The sequence below is a fragment of the Rhinopithecus bieti genome, unplaced genomic scaffold (assembly GCF_001698545.2).
Source record: "Rhinopithecus bieti isolate Rb0 unplaced genomic scaffold, ASM169854v2 scaffold_15336, whole genome shotgun sequence".
In the NCBI taxonomy this organism is placed as follows: Eukaryota; Metazoa; Chordata; class Mammalia; order Primates; family Cercopithecidae; genus Rhinopithecus; species Rhinopithecus bieti.
This window is the reverse complement of record NW_016808678.1, coordinates 3,106,514-3,119,395: the sequence shown is the minus strand read 5'-3', so window position 1 is coordinate 3,119,395 and position 12,882 is coordinate 3,106,514. Positions and strand designations below refer to the sequence as shown.

The following is a 12,882-nucleotide window of genomic DNA, read 5'->3' as shown; positions in this document are numbered from 1 at the left end:
ATGTAGAGGTCTTATCCAAAACCAAATAAATCACTGTCAAGCTGCTTAGGCATCTGAACAGATTAAATCAAGATTCCAACATGAAATAATTTGCATACTAAAAGGAGGAAATCTGCCATTTGATTTCATCTAAGTTTTAAAAGCGTCAATGTAGTTCCACATTTGTTCAAGGGAAAAATTGTTAGCTGAACAAGAAAGACCTGAAGTTACAAGTCCCATTTGGACCACCTGTCATATTCACTGTGTGGGACCTCGGGTCATTTATGGGTTCTGCTGTGTTTAGCTGGTAGTATCTTGCAGGGAAATAATGCCTTTTCATTAAATTACATAGTTTTAAAATGCTTCTATTTGTGTTTTTATGTAAAGAATTTTGGAAGGGACACAAAAATAGTTCACATTTTTCATTTGGTTCATTTTGTAAATAGATTCACATTACAAATGTTTTAGCTAAATTGCATGGAAGAACTTTAACTATGTATGTCAATCTTGACGGACTAAATTTAACATCCCAGTACAATTATTTAAAATGAATTAATTACCAGATTGAATAAACTATGAAAGGAAATAATTTGTGGATTTTGTGGAGAAATATTCACTAATTAGACTCTGAAATTGCTAACTCAGACCATCAATAGTCCAGTGATTAAATCTTTAAAAAAGTAAAAAAAATTCATCATGCTGACCTGTTTTCACATATTGATAAGCTTAATCTTTTTTTTTTTTTTTTTTTTAACAGAGTCTTCCTCTGTCTCCCAGGCTGGAGTGCAATGGCACGATCTCAGCTCACTGCAACCTCCGCCTCCTGGGTTCAAGGGCTTCTCCCGCCTTAGCCTCCTGGGTAGCTGGGACTACAGGCCTGCCCCACCACACCCAGCCAATTTTTGCATTTTTTGGTAGAGACAGGGTTTCACCATGTTGGCCAGGCTGGTTTCAAACTCCTGACTTCAAGTGATCCTCCTGCCTCGGCCTCACAAAGTGCTGGGATTAAAGGCATGAGCCACCGTGCCCGGCCTGATACGTCTAATTTTACAAGTGACTTGCTAAGTCATATTTATCTCAAATAACGTTCAATGTTTTCTAGTTGCAGAGTATTTTGAAAATATGGTTTAATTTTAGAATTGGTTAACTAGTTTTAAATTCTTAGCATACTATGTCCCATCCCACGGAACGTTAAAATACATTGCACCATCCCATTTGTCTATTTCTTCAGGCTATCTCTGCTGAAAGAGCTTTTAGAAAGAAACTGTCAATAGAAACCTGGGCTTCCTCAGCAGAGCAAAGCCTTGAGAAGAACACAATTTGCTGTTTTGTATTTGAATGCGCATGTGTGCGTCCTTTTAAAACTCTTTCCATCTGTACAATGACAGATTTCAGATTGGAGTTAATCTGAGCATGGAAGACTACGCCCTGGCATTTGGAATTAAACCCTTCATTGCCTTGATGATTCAACCCATCATGACTATGACTGTGGTTGACAACAAAGGACTGGGGCTTCCCTTTGACATTCAGGTAAGTTCATGGCCACTGTGCTCTCATGGACAAAGAGGCATATTTTCTTTTTTTTTTTTTTTTTTTTGAGACGGAGTCTCGCTCTGTCGCCCAGGCTGGAGTGCAGTGGCCGGATCTCAGCTCACTGCAAGCTCCGCCTCCCAGGTTTACGCCATTCTCCTGCCTCAGCCTCCCGAGTAGCTGGGACTACAGGCGCCCGCCACCTCGCCCGGCTAGTTTTTTTGTATTTTTTAGTAGAGACGGGGTTTCACCGTGTTAGCCAGGATGGTCTCGATCTCCTGACCTCCTGATCCGCCCGTCTCGGCCTCCCAAAGTGCTGGGATTACAGGCTTGAGCCACCGCGCCCGGCCATATTTTCAAAACTATGTATCTATATCTGTGTATCTTTATACTTTTAAAAATCAGATTTATTGATAAATAATATACGTGCAGTAACTTCACACTTTTTATGTACAGTTCTATGAATTTGGGCAAATGTACAGCTGTGTGACCACCACCACAGTGAAGATAAAGCAGAATTCCATCAGCCCAAACAGTGCCCTTATGTTTCTCTGCCACCAATCCCCTGCCCCCACTCCTCGTCCCTGGCAACCACTGATTGGTTTTCTACCCATATAGTTTGTCATTGGTTTTCTGTCCATATAGTTTGTCATTATAGAATGCCAAATCAATGTATATAGCCTTTTGTTTCTGATTTCTTTCCTTTAGGACGATGTCTTCAATAGAATAATTTTGTATTGAGAAATGGAAATATGATGTCGTTAAGGTTCTATTTCTTAAGAAACATTTTCATTAAACAGGTGACCTTTTCACTAAACAGGTGAAGGAATGAAAGACCTGTGTAAAATTAAAGCCATGAAGTCATTCCAATGGAAGTGGTTCTCATTAGCTACAGCTAAAGGTTTTTCCTTGCCCTAGCTAAAGTTCAATCCTATTAAAGCTTAGTTCACAAATTCTGTAAATCTACTCTGTCTCAGGGAAAAAATCGTCATTCTTACCTATCTATAAATAGATAAGAATTCCCACAAAATATTTAGAAGCTATCTTCTTTAAAAGCAAAAAGGCAAAAAGAAATCATTTCAGAATACAAAATTAAATGAAGTAATGCCAGGACATTTTTTAAAAATCTATTTTGTAGTCACACTTGTTCAACAGAGGAAAGGATTGCTTCCATTTAATAAATGTTAGCACTAAGATTCATGTAGATTCAGTACTACACACTTGTTCAATACAATATGCTTGTTTGAGGCTGTTCAATGTGCAAGCATTACTTTCTAAAATAAAATTTAAATTCCTCATTTACTATCTGGTTGGCAAATTGCTCTTCAGTTTTTCAGAAATTATTCTCTGTATCATATGTTAGCAAGAGAACAAGCTTGAAATCAGCAAAATCTGGTTTTGAATCTTGATGTTTATAGGGATGTGTTAAAAACTTTTCATTTTGGAAAACTTCAAATACATACAACATTTTGAAAAAATAGTGTAATGAAACCTCATTTTCTCCTTACTCAACTTTAACAAGTATCAATTTATGGTCAATCTTGTTTCATCTGTACCCCACTCCCCATGAAATTTCTCACCCTTGCTTCTAGATTATTTTAAAGTAAACCCTAAAGATGTAATCTTTTCTTAATATCTCAATTTTCTTATGAATAAAATGACTATAAGAATAGAAATGAATATAAGACTTACTGCATGAGTTCTTACATAGGTTAAGTGCCAGCCTCTAAACCACACTATTCCTGGCCTTTAGTGTTGTCAATATACAAACATCTCTCTCTCTTTTCCTAATTGAAAAAATAACATCTATTTACATTAATCAACATGGTTAGGAGGCACTTACCTTTTCGAAGGATTTTACGTTAATCAGCTCCAGATATTTCCTTTACTTTTCGACAAATGCATTATATCCTAAGTTGAAATGAATGAATTCCTATAACTGAATTAGTTAAAATACGACTAGAAATAAAAATGACCCATCAATCCTTCTATTCTCTTTTCTGCCACTATTTTGTGTATCCTAATTTAAAATGTAAGTGTATTCTTGGTTGGCAAATTAATACCTTTTGCTCTTTCTTCAAAAGGCAGGGGGCCACACAAGCATTAAAACCTGAAAACAAGTCTAAAATTTGGCAGAAAAATGCAAGTTTTACGTTTTGTATCCCCTGATACTTCAATATTTCCGAATCCTTTTATCTTCTTGACCAAGAGGAATATATTTAAGTCACTCCTTTAAAATATTTGCATTGCCACCATATCTTCTCTGCTAGTCTCTGCTGACATCCTCAATGCTGGAACAACTTTCAGTTCGGTTCTTCCATGGAAAGCTATTTTTAAGCTCAGTTGCTAAAGAAGAGGCCAGTTTACCCAGGTACAGAGCAGGATGAGCAAAAACATACAGCTCAAAGGTGTAACAGAAGACAAACCCTATTCCTATATACAAAGAAGAAAAGATGTTATTATGAATGGCTGGTCTTGAAAACTATACTTCTTAAAAATTGATTTTTGGGGGGCCGGGCACGGTGGCTCAAGCCTGTAATCCCAGCACTTTGGGAGGCCGAGACGAGCGGATCACGAGGTCAGGAGATCGAGACCATCCTGGCTAATACGGTGAAACCCTGTCTCTACTTAAAATACAAAAAACTAGCCGGGCGACGAGGCGGGCGCCTGTAGTCCCAGCTACTCGGGAGGCTGAGGCAGGAGAATGGCGTAAACCCGGGAGGGGAGCTTGCAGTGAGCTGAGATCCGGCCACTGCACTCCAGCCTGGGTGGCAGAGCAAGACTCCGTCTCAAAAAAAAAAAAATTGATTTTTGGTAGGAATCTAATTAAATATGCTTTCAGTAAGTTTTTAAGAGCCAGTAATATGGAAGTGCATTGATTAGTAATTCTCAGATCTCAATCATAATTGTCCATTTATCATTGACTCTGTCTGCACTCGTGATATTCCACTAATAGGATGCCAAATGCCATTTTTAAAAATTGGGATATAAAAGGTAGAAGGTGCAAACTGAATCAGCATTTTTCTCTGACACAGAGATTCAGCAAAGAGTAGGATGCAGCAAGACTTCCAGAAGCGATTCCTTCATTTTCCCAGCATCTCTCAAACTGCTATCACAACGTGAACTATTTATGGATTTTAAAAGATCTTAATGGATTTATGAAGATCTTAAAAAGAGGTTTTAAGACACATCTTTGAAGATGACTGAAAGACTAGAGGAAGAGGCCCATGAGAAAAGCTAAAAGAAGCATTTTATCTCAACTAGAAAAGCTGAAGCGTAATTTAGTAATAATCACCAAGCCAGTTATGGAGAGAGTGGTAGATATAATCATCTTTACTGAGGGCGTAAGAATATACTGTGGTTGACTAATGATATAAAATGATTTTCTGGCAGAATCTTATTTCCAAAAATAGATGAAATTCACAAGTTTGAATATAAGAGGGATTTGGAGGGGATGGGTAAATAACCATACAACATCTTGAATAAGGTTAATTTTTTAAAATAAGCCTTTAATTAGGTAAACAAAGTAATAACAACCCACAAGTTTTACACCAGAACACCCACCTCTTGGTTACCTGTTACCAGAACTCTTCATCCCTCTCATCAGCCCCCACTTCTCCACTTTCACCCCCCAGTTTGCAGAGATAACTTTTGGAATGAGAAACAGAATGAGTAAGCGCCATTTCTTCTTGATCAAGGGAGTTGAAAGTAAGACCCCTCCGTCATTCACTAATTTCTTTGCCTTCACCCTTCTCCTCCCTGGATGGTCTTGAGGCTTAAGACATGAAAAGCAACTCTTATCACCAAGTTTGGGGAGTATACACAAAAAAGAAAAGGGAAAGGTCAGTGGCCCCAAGTGCCCCGTTGATATCACAGAAACCACAGCTGCTGTGCTGCTCTGCCTTCATTTTCCTCACTGGGAAATACACAGAGACCCTGCCCAGTGCTCACAGCCAGCAGCCGTTGCCCTCAGCCACTCTGGGACCAGCTGATGGCCTCTGATTGCACCCTCCATTAGATCAACCAGCTGCAATAACTGGTACTTTAATGTACCTTTAATTAAATAAAAGTTAGAATCATGAAAATGCATTTTTAGTTGCAACCCCAAAGGGATTAGTAAGGAGAGGGGCACTCTGCGTAGAAAGATTACCTCCCAAAAAGTCAAATACAGTGATGACATTATTTTAAGTGCATGAAATGGGGATTCGTCTGGATTTGGAATAGGCTCACATATATCAAAATGGATATTGTTCAGTGTGTGTGGAATATGTGGTATTTGACAGTCCAGATAGCCCAGATGAGTGTTCTCACTTCATATTCATGGACTCAAATGCAGGATGTGTGTGGTCCATCAGCCTTAGGTTCCACTATTTCATAAACTATTTTTTGTTGTCTTAACTCAAAGGACAGCTGAAGTCGAAGGCCAGATTTTCTTTCTTTTCTTTTCTTTTTTGAAACAGTCTTGCTTTGTGGCCTAGGCTGGAGTGCAATCTCAGCTCACTGCCACCTCAGCCTCCCGAGTAGCTGGAATTGCAGGCACACACAACCACACCTGGCTAATTTTTGTATTTTTAGTAGAGGCGGGGTTTCTCCATGTTGGCCAGGCTGGTCTCGAACCCCTGACCTCAGGTGATCCACCCCCACCTCAGCCTCCCAAAGTGCTGCGATTATAGGCCTGAGCCACTGTACCTGGCTCACATTATCATTATTAAACAAAATAAACTCCTTAAATGGATTTTCAGTGAGTTTGGGTCCTGATCATTTAGACATTGCCTTGTTTTCTTACTTTTCTATCCGATGGAGATGGTCTCCATGCAATTACCTTAGGGAGAATGGGATTGAGGGGTTGAGCTTAAAGGAGAAAGGGGTGCCATGGCTGGAATACGACACCAAATCTCATGCTGAGGCTTGGTCCCTAATGTGGCAGTGTTGAGAAGTGGTGTCTTTAAGAGGTCACTAGGCCATTCAAGAGGGATCAATGCCTTTCTCCTGAAAGTAAGCTCTTGCTCGCCTGGGAATGGATTAGTTCCACTCGAGTGAGTTGTTATAAGCAAGGCTGCCTCCCATGTTTGGTCTCTGCACATGCGCTTCTCCTTCCTTAATGGATTTACGTGCTGTGTTATGACACAGCACAAAGCAAGGCCCTTGCCAAAAGCCAGCCAGATGCTGCCCCCTGATCTTGGACCTCCCAGCTTCCAGAACTGTGAGCTAAATAAGCGTCATTTTTAAACAACTGTTTTAGTCTCAGGTATTCTCAGTCAACAGAAAATGGACTAAGAGGGGACTTTAGGGTTGTTTGAAGTTTAAACAAATTTCAGTAAATGTTTTTAAATTTTTTTATTAAGAAAAGCTTATTTATTAAAGGCAATAGACTTTTTTAAAATGTTAAAGTAAGAAAGGCTTACTTGCATTAGGCAACAACAGACTGGATATCAGAAAAATCTTTACACCACAAAACCCTTGGATTTCATGGATATACATTTAATTAAAAAAAAAAAAAAATGGCTGAACTGGTAAGAAACTAAGAAAAATCCTCAGATGCCAAAGCAAGAACAGGAAGCCAGATAGCTAAGGAAGCATTGACTCTGCTGTGTGCTCAAGACATCTGCTGGTTCCCCCAGAACCTAAAGTTTTGGTTCTAGTGGCAACCCCAAAGGGCCACATCCTCAGTGAATGATGAATCAGAACTAAATACAAAATGACAGGGGGAAAATCCCTAAGGAAGAAGACTAATCTGGCTAGAGTCTGGAGAATATACACTCAGCATTTGTCTGTATAAACCAGTACTCACATGATTCTGGAGTCCTATTCCTACAGGCTAAACTTTTTTCTTTTAAGCTGAAAATTTAGTTTAAAGTGGTCCTGATTGGCAATGTCTCCAGGCACCTATATGTAACAAAGACAAATGATTTCTGAAAGAATGTACCTCAATACAGGAATCAAAATATTGCCACAAATAAAATTCCATCGAATATGAGATTATGATTTTTAAAAATTCAGAATCATACAAGGATATAAAGTTTCAGGAACAAGCCAACTGAAGTAATAGCGAAATCAAACTAACAACGATTTGACATAGAAGAATTACCAGTATTCGAATATAAAATGTTTAATATGTTTACACAAGGAGGAAAATAACACCATAAGAATAGAACAAGATACATAAATAGAACATCCTAAGAATAGAACAAAATAATCATGAATTTGGGGAAAAATAGAACTACAGTCATGGGAAGCGTAAGTATGTTTTGGTTAATGATGGACCGTGTGTATCAGCAGTCCCCACCCTTTTTGACACCAGGGACTGGTTTTGTGGAAAACAATCTTTCCACAAACCAGGGTGGGGGAATGGTTTCAGGATTTCAAATGCATTATATTTTTGTACATTTTATTTCTATTATTATTGCATTGTAACATATAATGAAGTAATTATACAACTCACCATAATGTAGAATCGGTGGGAGCCCTGAGTTTGTTTTCCTGGGAGACAGTGACAGATCATAAGGCATTAGATTCTCATAAGGAGTGCACAACCTAGATCCCGCACATGCAAAGTTCACAATAGGGTTCACGCTCCCATGAGAATTTCATGCTGCCACTGATCTGACAGGAAGCAGAGCTCAGGCAGCAATGTGAGCAATGGGGAGTGGCTGTAAATACAGATGAAGCTTCTCTTGCTCACCCGCCACTCACCTCCTGCTGGCGGCCTGGTTCCTAACAGGCCATGGACTGGTACAGGCCCTTGGACTGGAGGCTGAGAACCCCTGGCATATATGACAGTGGTCCCATAAGATCGCAGTGGAACTGAAAAATTCCTATCACTGGCCGGGCACGGTGGCTCACGCCTATAATCCCAGCACTCTGGGAGGCCGAGACGGGTGGATCACGAGGTCAGGAGATCGAGACCATCCTGGCTAACACAGTGAAACCCCGTCTCTACTAAAAATACATTTAAAAAAATTAGCCAGGCGTGGTGGCGGGTGCCTGTGGTCCCAGCTACACAGGAGGCTGAGGCAGGAGAATGGCGTGAACCCGGGAGGCAGAGCTTGCAGTGAGCTGAGATCTGGCCACTGCACTCCAGCCTGGGTGACACAGCGAGACTCCGTCTAAAAAAAAAAAAAAAAAAAAAATTCCTATCACCTAGTGACATCGTAGCCATCATGATATTGTATAGCAAAGCATTACTCATGTGTTTGTAGTGATGCCAATGTAAACAAAACTACTGCACTGCAAGTCTTATAAAAGTCTAGCACATGCAATTATGTACAGCATATAACACTTGATAATTATAATAAATGGCCAGTCACGGTGGCTCACGCCTGTAATCCCAACACTTTGGGAGGCCAAGGTGGGCAGCACAGATCACCCGAGGTCAGGAGTTAGAGACCAGCGTGGCCAACACGGTGAAACCCCGTCACTACTAAAAATACAAAACTAGCTAGCCATGGTGGCAGGTGCCTGTAATCCCAGCTACTTGGAGACTGAGGCAGGAGAATTGCCTGAACCTGGGAGGTGGAGGTTGCAGTGAACCGAGATTGTGCCACTGTGCTCCAGCCTGGGTGACAGAGCAAGACCTAAAAGAGCAACTTCCAGCCCTGGAGTTCCATTCATGTAAATGCCCTATACGGGTGTACCATGTTTTATCTCTTATATGTATTTTTACCGTATCTTTTCTATGTGTAAATACGTTTAGATACACAAATGCTTACCATTGTGTTACAATTGTCTACAGCGTTCAGTACAGTAACATGCTGTACAAGTTTACAGCCTAGGAACAATAGGCTATGCCATTTAGCCTAAGTATGTAGTAGGCTATGCCATCTAGGTTTGTATAAGTCTACCATATGATGTTTGCACAATGACACAATCACCTGGCAATGCGTTTCTCAAGAAATATCCCTGTTATTAAGGATGCGTGACTGTAGTCAAGAATAGAAGCTTAATAAACAAGAGCTATGTAGAAGTTAAGAGCAATAAAGAAGAAAATATTAAACTGGAAGAGCTCATTTAGAATACAGCACAGAGATGAAAGTGAAAAAATCATTAACACATATGGAGATTAGAGTGAGACAGTTCCACAAACGTCTATTTGAAGTTCCTTGGGGAGATAATAAGATAGAAATGACAGACAGACAGACAAAGAAATATCCATGGAGAATTTTGCAGACGAGATGAAAGGCATGAATTAGATTTAGGAAGCCTAACAGCTCTCCAAAAGAGTAAATGAAAAGAAATTCAAATCTAAACACACCGTAGTGAAACTGCAGAATACCAAAGAAAAAGAAATCTTATAAACAGTCAGAAGAATAAAAAGAGCATCGCCTACAGAAAAATGATAATTAGATTGACAAATGACTTCTCAATGGCACACAATGGAAGCCAGAAAGGTAGTGGAATAATGCCTTCAAAGTGCTGGAGAAAATAATTGCTAGCTTAGGGTTGTATACAAAAAGAAACACGTTTCAAAAAATGAGAGTAAAATAAAGACACTTTCAGACAAACAGAGATGGAGTGAGTGACACATACTCAGTAAGACTGTAACAGACCCTTCCAAAAGCAGCTGCTAAAGGATGCACTCGAAGAAGAACGAAAATTACCCCAAAAGGAAGGCATATGATGCAAGAGGGAGTGTGAAACAGAAAACACGTGAGCAAATCTCAACACTGGCCATGTCAAACAGTAGTTAACGTTTTATATCTTGAAGAGTTTTCAAAAACATAAGACTAACATTATGGACAATAATAAATTAGTAATTAGAAGAATGTTCAAAACCAAATATTTTTGTACTGTTCTGGAAAAGGTAAAGGTTATTAATTAGACACTGCCAGGGTGGCATGCCAAGCCGGGAGGGGAGCAGCCCACCTGGTCGGGAGCATACTTTATCACCATCATTATTTAGAATTGCTGGTACATGGCAACAGTAAAATGCAGACAGACCCTTCATCAGTTTTACTATTGCTTTTAAATTCTCTACAAGTAGTTCTCCTCCTTACTGCCTGTACCTGGGGAAGACCACTTCATCACCACCACTATAGTCCTAGCTAGTTGGGAGGTTGAGACAGGAGGCTCACTTGAGCCTAGGAGTTCAAGGTTGCAATGAGCTATGGTTGTCATAGGAGTGCACAACCTAGATCTGTCACACACACAGTTCGCTATAGGGTTCACGCAGCCTGGGCAACAGAGCAAGACCCTGTTTCTAAAATATATGTATATCTGTGTTTATACACATACACATATATAAAACTATTTTATATGAATATAGTTGGACATTCTTACATAGATTGTTTTGCTTAACATTATGTTTGTGAGATTAAGTCATCTCTTTGCTTCCCTTTAAGGCAAAAATTTATGGAAGTGTTGTCTATTTCCTGTCTCTCAATTCCTCTCCTCACACTTTTTCTTTAAACCCATTCATATCCATCTTTTGTCTTCAATGCTTCACCAAAACCATTCCTGTCCAGATCACTGTTATCAATCCAGCAGTCATTCGCCAGTGCTCACCTCACTTCACACATCTCGCTTCACCCATTGGTAACATTGTCACCATTATCACTCTCTGCCCCTTGAAACAGTTCCATACTCACTTCCAGGACACCATGCATTCTTAATTTTACTCTTTCTTCACTGGGTGCTCCTTTCTGTCTCCTCTGCTGGCATCTCCTCTTTTTTCAGAGGTATTAACCCTAGAGCTCCTAAGGTTAAGTGCTTAGAAACTCTTTTCTCTATACAGTCTTTGCAATCTCTATATTTGTATACTAATGACGCCAAAAATGATAGCTCAGACCTTGACTTTTCCCCTTGAACTTCAGACCACTGTATTCAGCTGCCTACTACTCAGCATTTCCATTGGGATGTCTAGTGGACATCTGCAATTCAGCCTGCTCTAGATGGAATCCTCATCTTGCTCAAAACGGTGCTATCTACCATTTTCCCCCATCTTTCAAGTTGCTTAGGCCCAAAACCTTGAAGTCATTTTTGACTCCTCCTAGTCTCTCTCATCTCAAATGTAATGTGTCAGAAAATATTCTTTTCTTTATTTTCAAACTAAATCTAGGAGATAGTTACTTCTCACCACCTCCATGGCTACCGCTCTGGTCTGAGTTGTCACTATCTCATCCACATGGTTTATTGCAAGACCTTCTAACTCATCTCTGCTTTAATCCTTTGCCCTCCTCAACCTAGCCTCAGAATAGCAGTCAGAGCTCTCTTTATACAATATACATGAGATCATGTCACTTTTCTGCTCTGAACTCTCCAATGGCTTTCCGGTTCATACACAGTAAAGAACTACAGGCCTGAGGGTAATCTGCAAACCCCACCTGGTCTTCCTTCCCTCCCCTTTACCTATCTGGTCTCATTTTCTACTATTCTTCCTCTCACTCAGTTCAGCTACCCTGGGCTCCTTGAGCGTCTTTAAATATTTCAGAAACCATCTTTGGACTTTAGCTTCCTTTCCCTGGAATACTCTTTCCCCCAGATACCCACATGGCTTGCTCTGTGACTCACTTCCTTTAAGTCTTTGTTCAAATGTCTCCTTTTCAATGAGGCCTGCCATGATGATCGTATTTAAATTTACATCGCTTCCCACCTTGTTATACACTCTTTCTGAATCTTTATTTCTACATTCTGGATCCTTATTTTTTAAAATACAAACTGAAATATTTATTAAATATTAAACATTAAATTAAAAAATATTATTAAGTTATATGATACAGGATTCAAATTAACCCATGGGGGGAAGGGTAAATGGTTGGGGCATGGATGAAACAAGATTGGCCATGAGTTGATAATTGATGAAACTGGGTGCCTTGAAAGACTGGACCATCATGAGCCCCTTCAAGACCACATCCATTGGCCAGTGAACTGGGTACCACCAAATTATTTAATTGAACAGATTGAAGCAAACCATCTACATGGCCTCAGTGAGCAACTGAAACCCAAAATGCTGTTTCAACACATTCAAGTCCACCCCCAGAACAACATGGAAACCAAGAGTGGGACCATGTAACAGCACGAACCTTGGCGTTGCTGTGAAGCATTTTACAGATGTGATTGAAGTCTGTAATCAGTTGATTTTCAATACAATCCTGGCTGGGTATGGTGGCTCACGCCTGTAATCCCAGCACTTTGGGAGGCCGAAACGGGCAGATCACGAGGTCAGGAGATCGAGACCATCCTGGCTAACATGGTGAAACCCCGTCTCTACTAAAAATACAAAAAAAATTAGCTGGGCGTGGTGGCGGGCACCTGTAGTCCCAGCTACTCGGGAGGCTGAGGCAGGAGAATGGCGTGAACCCAGGAAGCGGAGCTTGCAGTGAGCCAAGATTGCGCCACTGCACTCCAACCTGGGCAACAGAGCGAGACTCTGTCTCA

The 12,882-nt window shown here is 40.2% G+C and overlaps 1 protein-coding gene across 1 annotated transcript in view; it reads left to right on the top strand.

The window, feature by feature from the left end:
- The first annotated feature begins 1,157 nt into the window (after positions 1–1,157).
- Positions 1,158–12,882, top strand: part of LOC108538731 (folate transporter-like protein C2orf83) — a 26,977-nt gene continuing 15,252 nt past the window's right edge. The window contains exons 1-2 of the mRNA XM_017886962.1: positions 1,158–1,509; positions 6,640–6,712. Of these exons, the coding sequence (XP_017742451.1) occupies positions 1,393–1,509; positions 6,640–6,712 (190 nt within the window). The 5' untranslated portion in view covers positions 1,158–1,392. The remainder of the gene's footprint in view (positions 1,510–6,639; positions 6,713–12,882) is intronic.